At 35.1% G+C, this 15,569-nt stretch overlaps 1 protein-coding gene across 13 annotated transcripts in view; it reads right to left on the bottom strand.

The window, feature by feature from the left end:
* Nucleotides 1–15,569, bottom strand: part of LOC109057219 (ATP-binding cassette sub-family C member 9-like) — a 35,886-nt gene that overhangs the window by 16,988 nt on the left and 3,329 nt on the right. For 5 of the 13 annotated variants that reach the window (XM_042740004.1, XM_042739996.1, XM_042740011.1 and 2 more), the window contains exons 3-20: nucleotides 15,253–15,424; nucleotides 14,467–14,608; nucleotides 14,201–14,322; nucleotides 13,822–13,988; nucleotides 12,730–12,972; nucleotides 12,412–12,600; nucleotides 10,437–10,607; nucleotides 9,198–9,353; nucleotides 8,974–9,108; nucleotides 8,726–8,888; nucleotides 8,482–8,522; nucleotides 8,258–8,400; nucleotides 8,041–8,155; nucleotides 4,866–4,967; nucleotides 3,408–3,480; nucleotides 2,193–2,298; nucleotides 508–546; nucleotides 227–262 (exon numbers count right to left, since the gene is read on the bottom strand). In XM_042740004.1, the coding sequence (XP_042595938.1) occupies nucleotides 227–262; nucleotides 508–546; nucleotides 2,193–2,298; nucleotides 3,408–3,480; nucleotides 4,866–4,967; nucleotides 8,041–8,155; nucleotides 8,258–8,400; nucleotides 8,482–8,522; nucleotides 8,726–8,888; nucleotides 8,974–9,108; nucleotides 9,198–9,353; nucleotides 10,437–10,607; nucleotides 12,412–12,600; nucleotides 12,730–12,972; nucleotides 13,822–13,988; nucleotides 14,201–14,322; nucleotides 14,467–14,608; nucleotides 15,253–15,400 (2,291 nt within the window). In that variant the 5' untranslated portion in view covers nucleotides 15,401–15,424. Of the gene's footprint in view, nucleotides 1–226; nucleotides 263–507; nucleotides 547–2,192; nucleotides 2,299–3,407; nucleotides 3,481–4,865; nucleotides 4,968–8,040; nucleotides 8,156–8,257; nucleotides 8,401–8,481; nucleotides 8,523–8,725; nucleotides 8,889–8,973; nucleotides 9,109–9,197; nucleotides 9,354–10,436; nucleotides 10,608–12,411; nucleotides 12,601–12,729; nucleotides 12,973–13,821; nucleotides 13,989–14,200; nucleotides 14,323–14,466; nucleotides 14,609–15,252; nucleotides 15,425–15,569 lie in introns of those variants that run through there. The other 8 variants (XM_042740029.1, XM_042740063.1, XM_042740043.1 and 5 more) reach the window with 5 other exon arrangements.

Genomic DNA, 15,569 nt, shown 5'->3' with positions numbered 1-15,569 from the left:
ATATTGTTTGAAATCAATATCTGTGCAAAAAAAAAACCAGTTTGTCCAGGTGAGGTGAAGACTCCCAGCATTTTCACACACTTTGCACTGCACATCACACAAAAATAAACAATGCGACCCATTATATCAAAACCAGATAAATGTAAAGGGATAAAATGTATTGGTAGATGAATGCATGGGGTGGATGTTGACACCACATCTGCTGAAAGGGTTCACAAACGGGTACCTCAGTTCTTCATGAGACAGGCCGTTATCGTGCCCGCTGCAAGTCAGTTACATAACAACACGTTATAGCCCAGAACAGCACAATAATATCTCTAAACGGTACAAGTTAGCAGCTAGCAAGCCAGTAATCTTGTTGGAACCATAACAGGCAACCTACAATTGAAAATCCACTTTTGGGCATTTTTGGAGTCGCTACATGTTACAAAATGTCCTCAGTGTTGGTTAATATGTCATTGTGTGGCTGTGTAGCATGTAAGCATGTGAAGACCCCCGGTGAAATACCTTATGCTCCCATCGAAGAGTATCTCATAACCAGGCAGGCTGATTGTGCACACCATTGGTGAAGAGTACACAGAAACACACACACACACACACACACACACACACATGACACATGAGTTAGTGAGTGCATCAGGATGGGTGCCGTTCTGTAAGAACAATAACATACTCTCCTCGTGAGTTGAAGAGTTATAGTTTGAGCTATACATGCTCTCCAGAAACTGGTTTAGTGATATATAATTAGCATTATATTTTAGCTGGAGAGTAATGTCATTGTCATTAGAGAACCTAAAACTGGAAAACACAGAACAACATTCACTGCACTGTTTGCAAAGACAGTAGTGCCTGACAAACTGAGACAGAATTTCAGCTTGTATCAAAACACACACACACAACTCAACATTGCAAACTGTATTAAATTAGTTTTCGCCCTTTTAATGTGAACTGAATGCAAATATGAACTAATTACAGTGGCCCTGAAAAGTATTTGGACACTCAATGGTTTTTGTCCATACAATGAAAATCAGTGGGGTCCAAAGCTACACTGGGCCCACTTTCATTGCATGTACAAAAAAACACTAAACATTTTTTAGTGAAATAAAATGAAAAAATTTGATATAGGATTTAATATGAAACATTTGTCACTTTTGAAATTGAAATTGCTATGTGAAACTTAGAAAAGTAGAAAGCGATGATATGATAATCTTTGTTTTATTTACAACTGTATCATCTTTTGTGTTCCCCAGAAGAAAGAAATTAAGAATAATTATGGAACAACATAAGGGTAAATAACTGATTTGCTTCCTGATTTTTTGTATGTGTTTTACCATTTTAATTAAAACTTATATTAAAAAAAAGTCATCATGTGGCCCCCAAAGAGCCTTAGCCTCTTAATTGAAAACCACTGCACCAGTACCATCTATTTTATCCAACAAAATTATATTTGGAAAAAAAAGGCTCTAAAAATGTCAGTTTTGATAAAAGACAACAAGTGACAAACCATTTAGATGGTTTAGTATGTTATCTAATGCAGTTAACATTTTTAAATGTGACTCAAGTAAACAGTATTTTGTAGCCACTGTATATACATTTTAAGGAATTGGACTTTCTATAATCAATGGATTATAGGAGCCATGTAGATCTGCTTGGCTTTACATACAAATGCTAATCAGAGACCATCTCCAGCATGGAGATGGAAAGATTCACAGAAAGAAAAGCATTTCCCTTGTGTGCTGATAACAGATGACAGAATGACATGTGGGAGAAAAAGAGAGAAGAAATCAGAGAGCAGTATAATGATTGGAGTATGACACACACACACACACACACACACACACACACACATACACACTCACAAACACAACGAGTAAGACGGCCCTCACACACATAGACTATGTATGCACACAGTGGTACATACATCATAATAATAGCGGATGCAGTGGACAGTGGGCTATTTATGTGTGTTTGTAGAGATGAAGACTTTGATTAGCATCTGATGGATCTGGTATGCAGATGTACTCCCCTGTTTTCTGCTACATCAACGCAAACATTAAACTGCTTTAGAGGTCAAGCGACAACAGAGGGGAGTTTTGGTCCCTTTGAGTTTTAATACAAATCACAAGCTCCATAAATGTTCATCGTCATCAAAATATTTTTGACAGTATGTAGGCAAATGTGTCAATTCTCACTTGCTCCAGTAGACTTTCCCACTGATCGTCTGCATCTCCCCCAGCATGGCCAATAACAGGGATGATTTCCCACAACCCACCTGGCCCACAATCATGGTCAGCTGACCTGAAGAGGGAAACAAGGTGAAGGTTAATCATAGTTTTACATGAACAGGTTTTGCCACTATGGACAGCTTTTATTTACAGCTAGTTAGTGTTCAGCTTACTAATTTAATGAGGTTTTCAAACCACTAAACCAGAACAGTAAACCTAAACCAAGACAATAGCTATTAAGAATCCATAATTTCAGCTTTTTGATTTATTTATTTATTTTTTGTGCAGGGTAATTTCTTGTCAACATCAAATGGGCAATAAAAATGAGCCATTTTGGATAATTTTGGTGCATCTATATTACATTGTGATCTTTATTGATATGAATTGTAGATAAATAAACAAATTATTAAACTTTGTTAAACTAAGTATGACTGATTTAAAAAAATGTTTTAAGTATGATTGCTTTTAAATAAATTAACAAGAGCTCTTGATATCAAATATTTTTTATTATACAGATTATCTATAAATAAATGAATAAAAACCTCTTAATATATAAGGATATTTATTATAGTTACAGATTATTTTCTATAAATAAACAACAAGCACTCTTGATATCAAGGGAATTTTTTTATTTAATATTAAATAAATAAATAACAAGAACGCTTGATAACTAAGATTATTTTTTTTTTTTATTTACAGATTGTCTATAAATAAATAAAAAACTCTTAGTATATAATGTTATTTATCTATTTATTATAGTTACAGGTGATTTATTGTGAATAAATAAGAACTCTTGATATCAATATTATTAAACAAAAACAAAAACAAAAACAAAAACAAAAAACAATGATTGAATGAATGAGACAAGTCTTTGATCATCTGAGAGTTAAAGGGATAGTTCACCCAAAAATGAAAATTCTGTCATGAAGATATTTTGAAAATTGCTGGTAATCAAATAGTTGGTGGTTGTAAATGTTTTCAATCAGTTGGTGGTTGAATATTATGGAAGTCAATGGCAACCACCAACTATTTGATTACCAGCAATCTTCAAAATATCTTCTTTTACGTTCAACATAGGAAGCAACTCATACAGGTTTGGAACGACATGAGGGTGAGTAAATGATGACAGAATTTTCATTTTTGGGTGAACTACCCCTTTAATTACTAGTAAGCAGTGTATACCTGTAGGGATTCGGATGTTGATGTCCGACAGCGTCGACAAGTTGCTTCCCCATGTGAAGAAGCCATCATTCACCTGAATGAGACATTCACCAATACAAACAAAAACCAAGGGGTTTAGAACGATGGACCGAAACAAACCAGCATAAAGCAGAATGCACATGATATGATCGTTTCATCTCTGTGCATACAAGCTGCTTCTGCCTCGCTTACATCTTTCGGATGTGTTCTGAATTCTAGTTTCCAAATGTTTATTTAAAATAATGATAACAATCCCATCCATCAGAGCTGTACAGTAGGCCAGAACAGAATACTGGGAAAAGGGAGAACGCTAAACAATCAAAAACATCTGTGAGAACAAGAGAGCAGGGAAGAGAGGGTAAAATGGGAGTAATGCTTGAGAATGACTGAAGTGAAGGAATGTAAATGTCAGAGTCGATTAGGCCATATTCATAACAAAGTGAGCGGATGTCACTGTGGGAGAGTCCATGAGGATGTGTGTGTTTATGTGTTCAGCCACTAAACACATTAGATAAGAGACGTTTGTCTTCCAGAACCAGTTGCATTTAAAAAAAAAAATATAATAATAATGGAACTAAAGGATTCCATAACCATTAACCAAATGATTCCAAAATCAGATTTGTTTTAATGGGTTTTGCAATATATGCATCAGAACAACTTTAGACTTAGAAGTTGTCATGACAGACGGCATGCATAAACATCATCAATTAGCTTTGAAATGTGAATATTTCATTTTTATTTTATTATTTAGTTACTGTTACTGTAGTTATTACCGTAGTTACTAAGTTGAGGTTAGTGGACACTGTAAGAATTGTTTTCCAGTCCATACTACATTCTTTGTCCTTCAAAGTTATATATATATATATATAAATATAAAAAGAATCATTAATGGAATCATTGAGGTATGTGAATAATTAAGCAGAATCAGAATCACAACCAGGATCATTAAATTATTTCCAATTCCCACCCCAGTATAGAGGGATGTGATGGCAAAGAAAATGGACCCTTGGGGGACCGAGAGACAGAGGCGAAACCAAAAAATGAACACACAAATTAATGTCTTTCTGATTTTTAGTCCCAGTTTTTCTTCTCATGAGAATCCCAAACTGCACTCAGAGGGAAGCTGAACCCAAGCACACTATGTCTGAGAAACTATAACAGACCCCATATGGAGAGTTACAAAAAAAAAAAGTTAAGAAAGGAATGAACGTGCTCAAAAAAATAAATAAACATCTGTGTGTGTTAAAACATGGCATTCAAACATTTCCTGTAGCACAGTAGGAGTAAAACAATCTATTAGCCATGACTTAAGGGTTACTGGCATTTGGATGAGAACATGTAGATCCTGAATTGTCTCAGTGAGCTTTAGCACATGCTCTGTGAGCGAGAATCAGAGAATCAGTGCTGATGTATTCTCTGCTGAGGATAGTGACGTCTGACCTGTACGGCGACATCTTCAGTCTCTGTGGGCCGCAGCTGCCTGCGCATGGGCTGCTCGTAGTTATCCATACGATAACGGCCCTTCCTGTTGATAGTCTTCGTCTAAAAAGATAAAGACAATAAGGAAAATAATTAATTAAAAATAATTAAAAATAACTAATTAATTTAACAATATTATTTTTGATTGTGCTTTTAGGAGTTTGAGAGCTTCAGATTACTACAAACTGTCATTGTATAGAAAAGATTCTTGCAATATTGTGACATATTGTATCATTTTGGATCAAAAAGGGCAGTTTGAGGATAAACGTGATTAAGCAAAGAAAAAAAACAACAGTTTCATGTTTTATCTTTGATAAAACAAGGCATCAAAGATAAAACAAGGAATCAACTTTTAAATTGTCAGTTTTTTTATAATATTTAAACAATAAATGTCATTTTAACGCTCTTTAATGAGGTGTGACAGATCACCAGAAACTCATATAACTACAATAAAGCATAGTTACAATTGTAAATATATTGTTAAATATATGCACTGTGATATAAATTATTCATAATTATATTTTTATATCTTTTTTTTTAATATTTAATATATGCATAATATTTACATTTTGTATAATATTTAATAATAATTTAATATTTACTATGTGGTGGGACATTGCCAGAAAATTATATCACTAGCTTATCACTAAAATTGTAAATATATGTACAGTAATATAAATAATTCATTACATACATTATTAATCATTCTTTTTATATTTTCTTTTATTCTATATATTTAATATTTAAATAATATTTAGTAATTTAATATGTAGTGTGACTGATCGGCAGAAACTTATATTGCTATAATAAAGCCTATTGCTAAAATTGTTAATATATTGTTAAATATATACACTGTAATATAAATATATTAAATTATTTAAATAATGAAATTAAATAATAATATTTTTACTCTAACCTATTATTTATGTCTTGTAAACTTCTAATGAATAATTCTCCTAATTCCCTCCAGAAAAATATCCTGAAAATCACTCTTTTCCAAATTCTTTAAAAAATAAGATTTTATCACAGCTGCCATTTTAATGATTATACCTTGAGGATGGGTTGGAGATTAAACATAATAATTAAATAATTAGAAAGCATAAATCCCAAAATGTGTTTTCTATATCAAAACAACTCAAAATGACGGAGCAGCACAAATTTATACTTCTATGTTCCAGTGAAAAAATAATAGCACATGGGTTTTTAAAAACATAATGACAGAATTGTCATTTTGGATCAGCAAACAAACATCACATGACACTCAAAAGCTGCTGTCAAGTCCTAAAACAAGAAACATGAGTTCCCGCTTGCATCTAGTCAAGCTATTTTCCCAGCTTAGCACTATTTTCTCCCCTGGAACCCCCTTCTTCCTGTCACAGTATACATTTCCATCCTCAACCTCACTCTCTCTTTCCCTCCCTTTCTTCACCCCTTGCTCCAGCTCTGCTCCTCTCGGGGGACGGGTACTTTTAGTCATGTCATATATTTGTCCCTCTGTCAGAGAACAGCTGAGAGCCCCTGTACTGACCAGAGAGAGGAGCTTCTCTTTAACACGTTCATGAGATCTCAGCTATGCTGGCTCAGGAATGACCAGCTCCCATTTCAGCCCCCTAAACGTGGGATAGTTGTCTCTAGAGACATGACCGTGTGGAGTCTCATGTTTGCTGTTATTGGAGGTCATTTAGAGTGTTATGACATCAAGTTTATCTCAGTTAGAATACCCCTTTTCTAATGTCCCAGAGAGACACTTCACGGACACAAATATAAGAGTTTTGGAAATATTTGATGCCACAATTGACTTCAGTTGCTCTGTCCAGAAACTCATCCCTGGTTATTTCACCCTAAGTGATAAATATAACTATTTAAATTATGCAATTAAATGTTAAAAATGTTATATAAAAAAAACTGAATTTCCAGTGAGCTAATACATAAACATTAATATTAATTTGTTTCTCTTGCTAAGTTACAGAGCAAGAAAGTCCCAGTAAATCAACATATAATATTTCTCCCTTAAAACTGATCCAAGAACATTCCATCCATTTTTAAACTTCACAAAAAGCTACTCAGATGCCAAATATATTACGGAATGTTTTTCAGAAAACTAAACAATATAAAAATTAGATTATCACATGGCATCCCAACTATTTTAGGTGTCCCATATCACCCAAATTGACTATTCCAGCAACAGTTCCTCTAAGAGCATCTTACTTCTTACTGAACATAAAGCTCTGCTGAACGTCAAGGCTTGGAATAGTTTGAGTATTAAGAAATGTCACATAGCGAAATTTTCTGGGCATAATAGGTCCAGAAGCTACAATATTGACAAACCAAGCAGCTTTCTGTTGGTCAACACAGTGAATTCACATATCCAACATGAATCTGTTGCAAAATCTGCATGGAAACCTTTTGCCCTCAAGTGAAATTCCCAGTTATGTTGATCCCTGTTGAAATTACTGGATTTCGTGCACAATAATTCACCAAGCAACTGTAAATGTGACTGCACCTTTAAAGCCTAGTTCAGACTGCACGATTTTAACCCAGTTTTTGGCTCACCGACAGGTTTTGAGAAATCACCGACAAATGCCCGAAATCACAGGCAAATCGGTGCTCGTTCACGTGAGTGACAATCATGCAGTGGGAATGAGCAAAGATGCGATCTGAGAGAATCGGCATGCTAAATATCTGGACCTGTCGGCGATTCAAAATCATGCTGTGTGAAAAGTGTTCTGACTGAAAACTACATCGGTGATGACCGACAGCCAATGAGAGAGCAAGATACAGAGCAGCGGGGAGTTCGGGGAGGAGTTATAGACTATAATATCAGCAAGCATGGCTTCTTTTCTTTTTCTTGTTTTCGCTGCAAATCAGCGCACAGGCACATGAGAACTCCGGTCTTGCACGTGTGATATCGCGTTGTTTCCTTGTCACATCTCGCGTGTGTTTGGTTGTGAAACATAGTTTGCGTACCAGACAGAGTTGTCAGCGATTCTTCCTATTGTAAAGTCATGCAGTGTGAACACAGCAGCGACTGAATGCTGATCAAGATAGTCATGCAGTGTGAAAAGTGACCCGACTACTTTGAAAATCATGCAGTCTGAACTCGGCTTAAGGTGCAAATTTGTGTGTGAGCACTCACATCCCCATGGTGTTTGTATTTCTTGCCGACCTCTAGAGACATGGACATTTCTGTGTTTCTCCAGCTGTCATCTCCAAGCTCATCGCTCTGCAGGAACTCGCTGAGCTTCTGTACACTGCAGACATGATGACCAGAACCAGATGATCAGATCCTTCCAGGAAAGCCAATATTATGAAGTAATGTTGGATTTGATAACTTGTTTGATTTAGTGACATACCTGACAAGGGCCTTAACGGCAAACCTGACCACCGTGGATAACAGGAAGAGTGGAGTGACCAGGATGTGGAATAGAGCCAAAGAGGCAAATGCCTTGGCTGGACTGAGCCTGACCTCTTCAATATAGGCATGTGTGACAAATGTCTACAAGAACAAGAAGAGAATGTATGCTCTACATGGTGGTTAAAATACAACTAAACAAAACCTTCATGATGCATCTCTTACCGCCAACACTGCAGCAATGGGGATGGCGGCATTCATAAATACTGAGGAGATGAAGAGACAGCATTTATTTTCCAATAGATGCCAAAACTAAACAGTGAAAACAAACTATCAGCTATTAGAACCAAATAAGATTGACTGCAAAAAGTTTAGTGAAAGAGAATACGGGTTGTGGACAGGGCAATGGCAAGGGGAGGGGTTTATGTATGTGGGCGGGGCATATGATGGAGGGAGGAGCCTCTCATACTGGACATTGATGTGTAGAGGGCGAAAGTCTTGAGACTGGTCAGCTCTTTTCCTCTGGTCTCTTCTACACGGTCACAGAAGATGTTCTCCCAGGCATAGAGCTTCAGCAGCTTTATTCCCTTCAGGATCTCTGTTGTCTTTTTAAGACGGTCTGTTGAGTAGTCCTGAGAAAATATTTAGAAGTCACAAACATAAACTTGTTGGTGTGTTGACAGCATGCAGCTTCACAAAGGTGTAAGTAAAGCTCACCAGCGTGCTCTTTTGTGTGTCTGCCAACTTTGTAGCGATGAGGTACTGAACCGGGGCCAGGAGCAAAATGACGCCGGCCCCTATCAACGCACTGTCACCCAACAAATAATACAGCAGGATGACTCCCATAATGATCTATGAACAGAAATAAGTTATGTTTTGCTTAAGGACACCAATGATTTAGTGTTTTGCACAAATGCAGGGGTGTTTTTGCTATGAAATACCTGAACTGGCATGGCCCACAGATTGGGGCATAAGAAGAGAAACCACATGAGCTGATTGGTTTCTATGGCAACGAGATTGTTGATCTGGCTGAGGGTCATCTCTCCCATGGACATGTTTGAAGTGGAGAGGCGCAGAATTTTATTGTAGATCATTGCCTAGAGGACGAGAACCAATACATGAAAAAAAAAAAAAATTTAACGCTACCTTTGATTTTGGGTCTTGAATCCAGCAGAAAAGAAGACAAGACTAAAATAGAATACAGTGCAATTGTATGAATTGCATGAATACAGTGCAATGACAAACCAGATCATAACAGAACAGACCAAAAAGAACATATAGTCAACAGTGTTATTGTGATAATATAATATAATATAATATAATATAATATAATATAATATAATATAATATAATATAATATAATATAATATAATATAATATAATATAATATAATATAAAACACTATAGTATTTCCTAATATTTTGAACTAATTCTGAATATAATTACATAATTAATTAATTAATTAATTATTTTTATATTTCATTCAAATTTTAGTTTTAGTAATTTTGTTGTGATTTTGTCATTTTTGTTACTTTTATTTAAAAAAAGATTCTATTTAGTTTTATTTAATTTTGGTTTCTAAGTACTTCATTTAAGTTTTATAAGTTCTTCATCTAATATTTATACTTTTTTCAGCTTTATTTCAATTAAAAAACATTTAATAGTTTAAGGTTTAGGTTACAATAACAATACTGATAGAATAGAAAAGAATAGAATAGAATAGAATAGAATAGAATAGAATAGAATAGAATAGAATAGAATAAAAATGGAATAGGAAAAAAGCAGATAATATCAAAACAGACCCAAATAGAATAAAGCATAACTGAATCTAACATAATTTAATAGAATTGAGTAGAAAGAATAGAACAGAATAACAAAACAGATAATAATGCAACAGACCCAAATATAATACATAAATTAACATAATTAGAAACTTTACTGAAATGAACAGAATAATGCAGAATAGAATAAAACAGACATAATATGGGACAAAGTAGAGTAGAATAGAATCAAACAGGACAAATAGAATTGAATTGAATAGAATATAGCAACTTTCCTTTAAGAATTTGTCTTATATAATATTTTGTATTATACCACACAACTTGAAGTGAGTAATGCAGACTGATGAAATAAAAATTTGTCTGATAATTCACTCCATGTTTGACTTCCAGTAAACTTACAAGCAGCGCCCCGCGTAGGTTAATGCCGGTTTCTATCGTGACATAGTAGGAGGCCTGCAGGAATGTTCGCTGCAGCACGAGTGCCAAGAACAGCAGAACAGCCAGAACAGACGTATTCTGCAGCAGCTCAGTGGAAGACATGAAGTACACCCCGAAAGTCATGTTCGCTGTCTGACAGGAAAAAAACAAAGTATGAACACACACGCATAATAGTTAAAAACATTTCAGCCCTCACTGATGTCATATACACACACACACACACACACACACACACACACACACAAATAACTCACAACACACCAGTCACTTAAACATAATAAGTTGAGTGGCTTAAACGTGAGTGTTGCCTAAAATAATAAGAAGGAGTCAGTTTGTGTGATTTTTGTTGGGAGTTTTGTGTGGTGTGGATGTGTGTGTGTGTGTTTTTTTTTCATTTTGTCACACACATTTATACAGTGACCCCCAAAATGTATTTGGATTAAGCCACACTTAAAAATTATTTATTTTAATTATAAATTTTAATAATACGCTATAAAATAAATAACACATACACTGCCGTTCAAAACATTGGGACTGGAAAGATCTTTTAAAGTTTTTGAAACAAGTCTCTTATACTCACCTGGGCTGTATTTAAAAAAAAATTATTAAAAAATAAAGTAAAATAGTGTAATATTGTGAAATATAATCAAAAGCATTCAGTAATAATGATTTTATTTGAATAGAGATTTTTTGTAACAATGTAAAAGTCTTCACTGTCATTTTTAATCATTTTAATGCATCCTTGCTAAATAAGCACTATTATTTAAAAAAAGTTGTGTATATTGTTCAAAGTTAAAACAAAAGGTATTTCAAAATGTATATCACTGTGTGCTTACAGACATATGACAAGATAATTGCAATGATATCATTCATTCAGTCATTCATTCATTCAGAGTTTTCCGCCCTGAATCCATCCTTATCCAGAGCTCATGAGGGTGTTTTTTCAAAAACACATGACATCATGGTCATCTGAGCAGGGAAAACACACTGTGTGAAATCTAATAATTGCTGTCATCTCAAGGTGATGACATACGGTTTTCTCATTAATAGCACTCTGTGACATCACACAGGAAGTGATAATTAGCAAGGCAAAACAGCAGATATCAGACCATAGATCACTTTCTACAGTCATGTTGCACCCAGGAAAAATAAATACAGTCTAATTAGTAGCATAACCAGCAGAACAATCATTTAATTAACAGTTATTTGAACAACATCCTAAATTATTTAACAAGGCACATTATGAAAGGGTTCCAAAGTAAATATGGTAACATCAAAGTGCTGTGAGACAGTGACGGGATTGTAATATATTTCCATTACATTAGTTGTGTAGTTTCCTTTATCCCTCCATTTCCCTGTTTTACCACATCACTGGTATGTGTTTGGGATAGACAATTGTATGTACTCTTGAATTGTCATTTTCGTACAATGGCTTACATGGCTTGAATACTGTCCATGTGAACAAATAACTAAAGTCATGCCCGTTTATTCTAAAAAATATATATATTTTAGAAATTTTCTTAATTAGTAATTCTGTCTTGTTTTCCAGTGCAAATATCTAAACATTCGTATATCAAGATACATGTACTTGAAGGCAAAATGACTTAAGATATTAATTCGTTTTCTGATTTTTTTCTCTTCATTTTTTCTTTCTTAAAACAGTACAAAATATTAAGGAAAAACTTACTCTTTTTTTAAAAGCAAGACTTAATATCTTCTGTCTCAAGGCAAGTGTATGTTTTTTTGTATGTTTGTTTGTTTATTTTTTTTGTTTAAGTATGTATATTTATTCTGAGTAAGCAAATCATTTTTTGCAATGTTTTCTATTCTCACAGTCCCATGAATAGCGTTTGTAACCATACTGACAGACTATCAAAGATGGCGACATGCACAAGACAACCATATTTTGCACTCTAAAATAAGATGAAACACACACCTTATTTGTCCTGTCAATCTCTGTTGAACTATCCAGGTGTTCCACAATCCCAGAGATGCAGAGTGGCCCGGCAAAGCCCAGCAAGTCTGCCATGTACCGCAAAGTGCTGCTGAGGAGTATTGACCCCCCAAATGCCCGGTACATGGATTTCCAGATGGATGGGGATTTATCTGGGTCCTCTGTTTTCTGCTGTCAGAATTGGACAAGCAAAGAGACACTTCTCATTTCTATAGTATGTCATCAAATATGAAAATATTGTTTATTTAGATTATCAATGATAATATTTGATTTTATAAACCTGTGATCATCTGCACTTACCCTCTGTTCCTCATAGGAGTCTTTCAGACGCATATAGTTAGTCAACGCCCTCATCGCGATTGGAAGTTTTCCAATCTTCTTCAGCTCAATGGGTCTCTTGTGGGCTCCAATGATGAGCGGGTTCATCCACCAGTATGTTGATTTAGAGAGGAGGTTGACAAAGGGCTGGAGGAATCGCACACCCAAGTCCTGCAAGTCTTCTGCGGGCTTGACCTTCTGGGGGTTCGCAAAGAACACGTACTTCTGCAGGTAAGAGAAAAAAATTCAAACATACAGGTCATATGGTTTGTTAGTAAAATATAATAACCCTGCTGAACAGACTAGCATGTTGTGTTTAACTGCTTAAACAGGAAGACTACCTTGGTCAACCAGAAATAATGCTGGTCAAGCAGTTTGGATGGTGAAAATCATGGCTATATGTCTATCAGCTAATCCAGCTAATCAATACCAGCACAAACCAACCTGAACCAGAATTGAAATCCTTGCCAGTCCAAACTCTTTTTTTTAGCAGGTTAGTGACTTTTGTTAGTATTATAAAATTGTCCACAATTAATTTGATAGTTTTATAAGAGTGTCTACAATTGATAAAATATTGTTTAAATTAAATTAAATATGATTTAATGGGATTGTATAAATATGAATGAAAATTCTTTGATAATTTTCATACCCTGCTTTTTGGAATGCTCACGTTTCTCCAAACCTGTATGACTTTTTTTCTATGGAATATAAAAGTAGATTTGCTCCCACTGACTTTCGTTATAAGGAGATAAAATACAAAGGAAGTCAATGGGAACTGACACTGTTTGGTTACCAACATACTTCAGAATATCTTCTTTTGTGCAGAAGAATTAAACAAAAACAGGTTTGGAGCAACATGAGGATAAGTAAATGATAACACAATTTTTAGTTCAGGATGGACTATCCCTTTAAATTAAAGGATCAAATAAAAGGAATATAGAAAAAAAAATAAAACATTGAATTAGTGGTTCAAATTAGAGGCATATAGAAAAACACTGTATAATAAAAAATAATTGGAAAATAAAATAAATAATAAAAATAATGCATTTGCCACATGACCCTAGATCAACTCACCCTGACTCTGATAACGTTGATCTCGACAGCCATGAGCAGGCCGTACAGCACCACAAGCAAAGCTGTGATACAGAAACGGAGATGTTGCACCCCAAGGCTCGCATCTGCAAACTTCCATAACTTTATCATCTTGGTGATGAAAGCCAGAATCCAGTATATAAATAAGGCTGTGAAATAGTATTTCTGAAGTTAGGTCTCATGTTCATACGGAATCCCAAGGACAGACCATTAAGTGTTGCCAAGCAACACACAGACTGAAAGTGTTTACTAACCGTTATATAATGTAGGTGATGAAACAGCGACACTCAAAGTACATTTTATTATTAACTGCCAGCATTTTTAGTTGCATATTTGCATACTGAAATGGACATTGACTTACCCAGCAGCAGTTTGGGGAAATTGGCTGTTTCTATATTGTGATAGTATACGACTGAGGTCGTTGCCGCTATGAAGCCCATCAGTGCTGGCATGAAGAGGTGCAAGTGATTGGACTCCATCTGCCTAAAATCATCCATTCATACACACGGACATAAAGATAAATGCATACTGGTCATAAACACACAAATATAATAAATGTGTGTGTGTGTGTGTGTGTGTGTGTGTGTGTGTGTGTGTGTGTGTGTGTGTGTGTGTGTTGAAACCCACGTATTGGAGACGATTCCCTCGGCGATCTCGCACACGTGCACAAACAGCAGTGTGAAGGTCAGGATCCAGCGCAGACTGTGGCCAGGAAAGTGCAGCCAGGTGTTATGATGGATCTGCACCTTTGAACTCTGGCTACCCCAACCTGGACACAAACACACACATGTGTGTTTCAGTAAACCATAATATCAATATATTTATTAATATATAGTTCTTTTCAACTTCATTATCTGGACCATATGACCCAGCCAGCTAACAGGAAATGTTCTCAGAACGTTCTGTTCAATTTATAAATTGTTCATGGAACAATTTTTTGTAAACATTTCAGTGGGACATTCATCTAGCGTTTGTTAATTTGGAATTTGAATTGAGTTGGCTTCACCTCACAGAAAGTTGAATTCGAATGACAAGAACAAGAATTTACTCAACTGTTATACAAAGAAATTCTCACTTCACACAAAAGGCGTTCAGTTTAAGAGTTCCACTTTGTAAGATTAATGTTTTCTGGCTCCAAATAAATATATAAATTTAATAACAGAACAATAATAGAACAAATTAAAACAAAAAATAAAATAAGATTTATCAATATATTATATTATATTATAAAACACATTTTATTTCCTGTCTAACCACACCTATTGTCTTTTAATGCAATAAACCAATACAATAACACTAGAGTTCTCAATTAAAAGGCAGTTTATGTTAAATTCTGAATGGAACACAACCCTGTAACCAACTACAAAACAAGCACGATTGTTTAAGAGGGAAAAAAGGCAAGGGCAATCATACCAATGAAGAGGATAGGGAAGGTGATGAAGAGAAGAAATACATGAGGGACGAGGTTGAGGGCGTCCACGAAGCAGCCATTGTCCAGGACTCCTTTGTCCACGCTGTAGGCATTACTACCTCTGTCGTTCCCACAGAAAGACAAGGCCATGTCACTTGACTGGGCTAAAGGAGCCTGGGCATGGTTAAAAAAAAGGATGTTTGATGTTAGATTTGAATATAAAGCATTCAATGCAGGTAAATGTAATAAAAAATAAGACATTTAATGGTACTTGATTACACACTGAATGCCAGCTTTGAGCCCTACCTAACAACACTGA

The sequence above is a fragment of the Cyprinus carpio genome, chromosome A4, assembly GCF_018340385.1.
Source record: "Cyprinus carpio isolate SPL01 chromosome A4, ASM1834038v1, whole genome shotgun sequence".
Taxonomy (NCBI): domain Eukaryota; kingdom Metazoa; phylum Chordata; class Actinopteri; order Cypriniformes; family Cyprinidae; genus Cyprinus; species Cyprinus carpio.
Note: the sequence above shows the minus strand (reverse complement) of the source record. Positions and strands in the feature narration are given on the sequence as shown.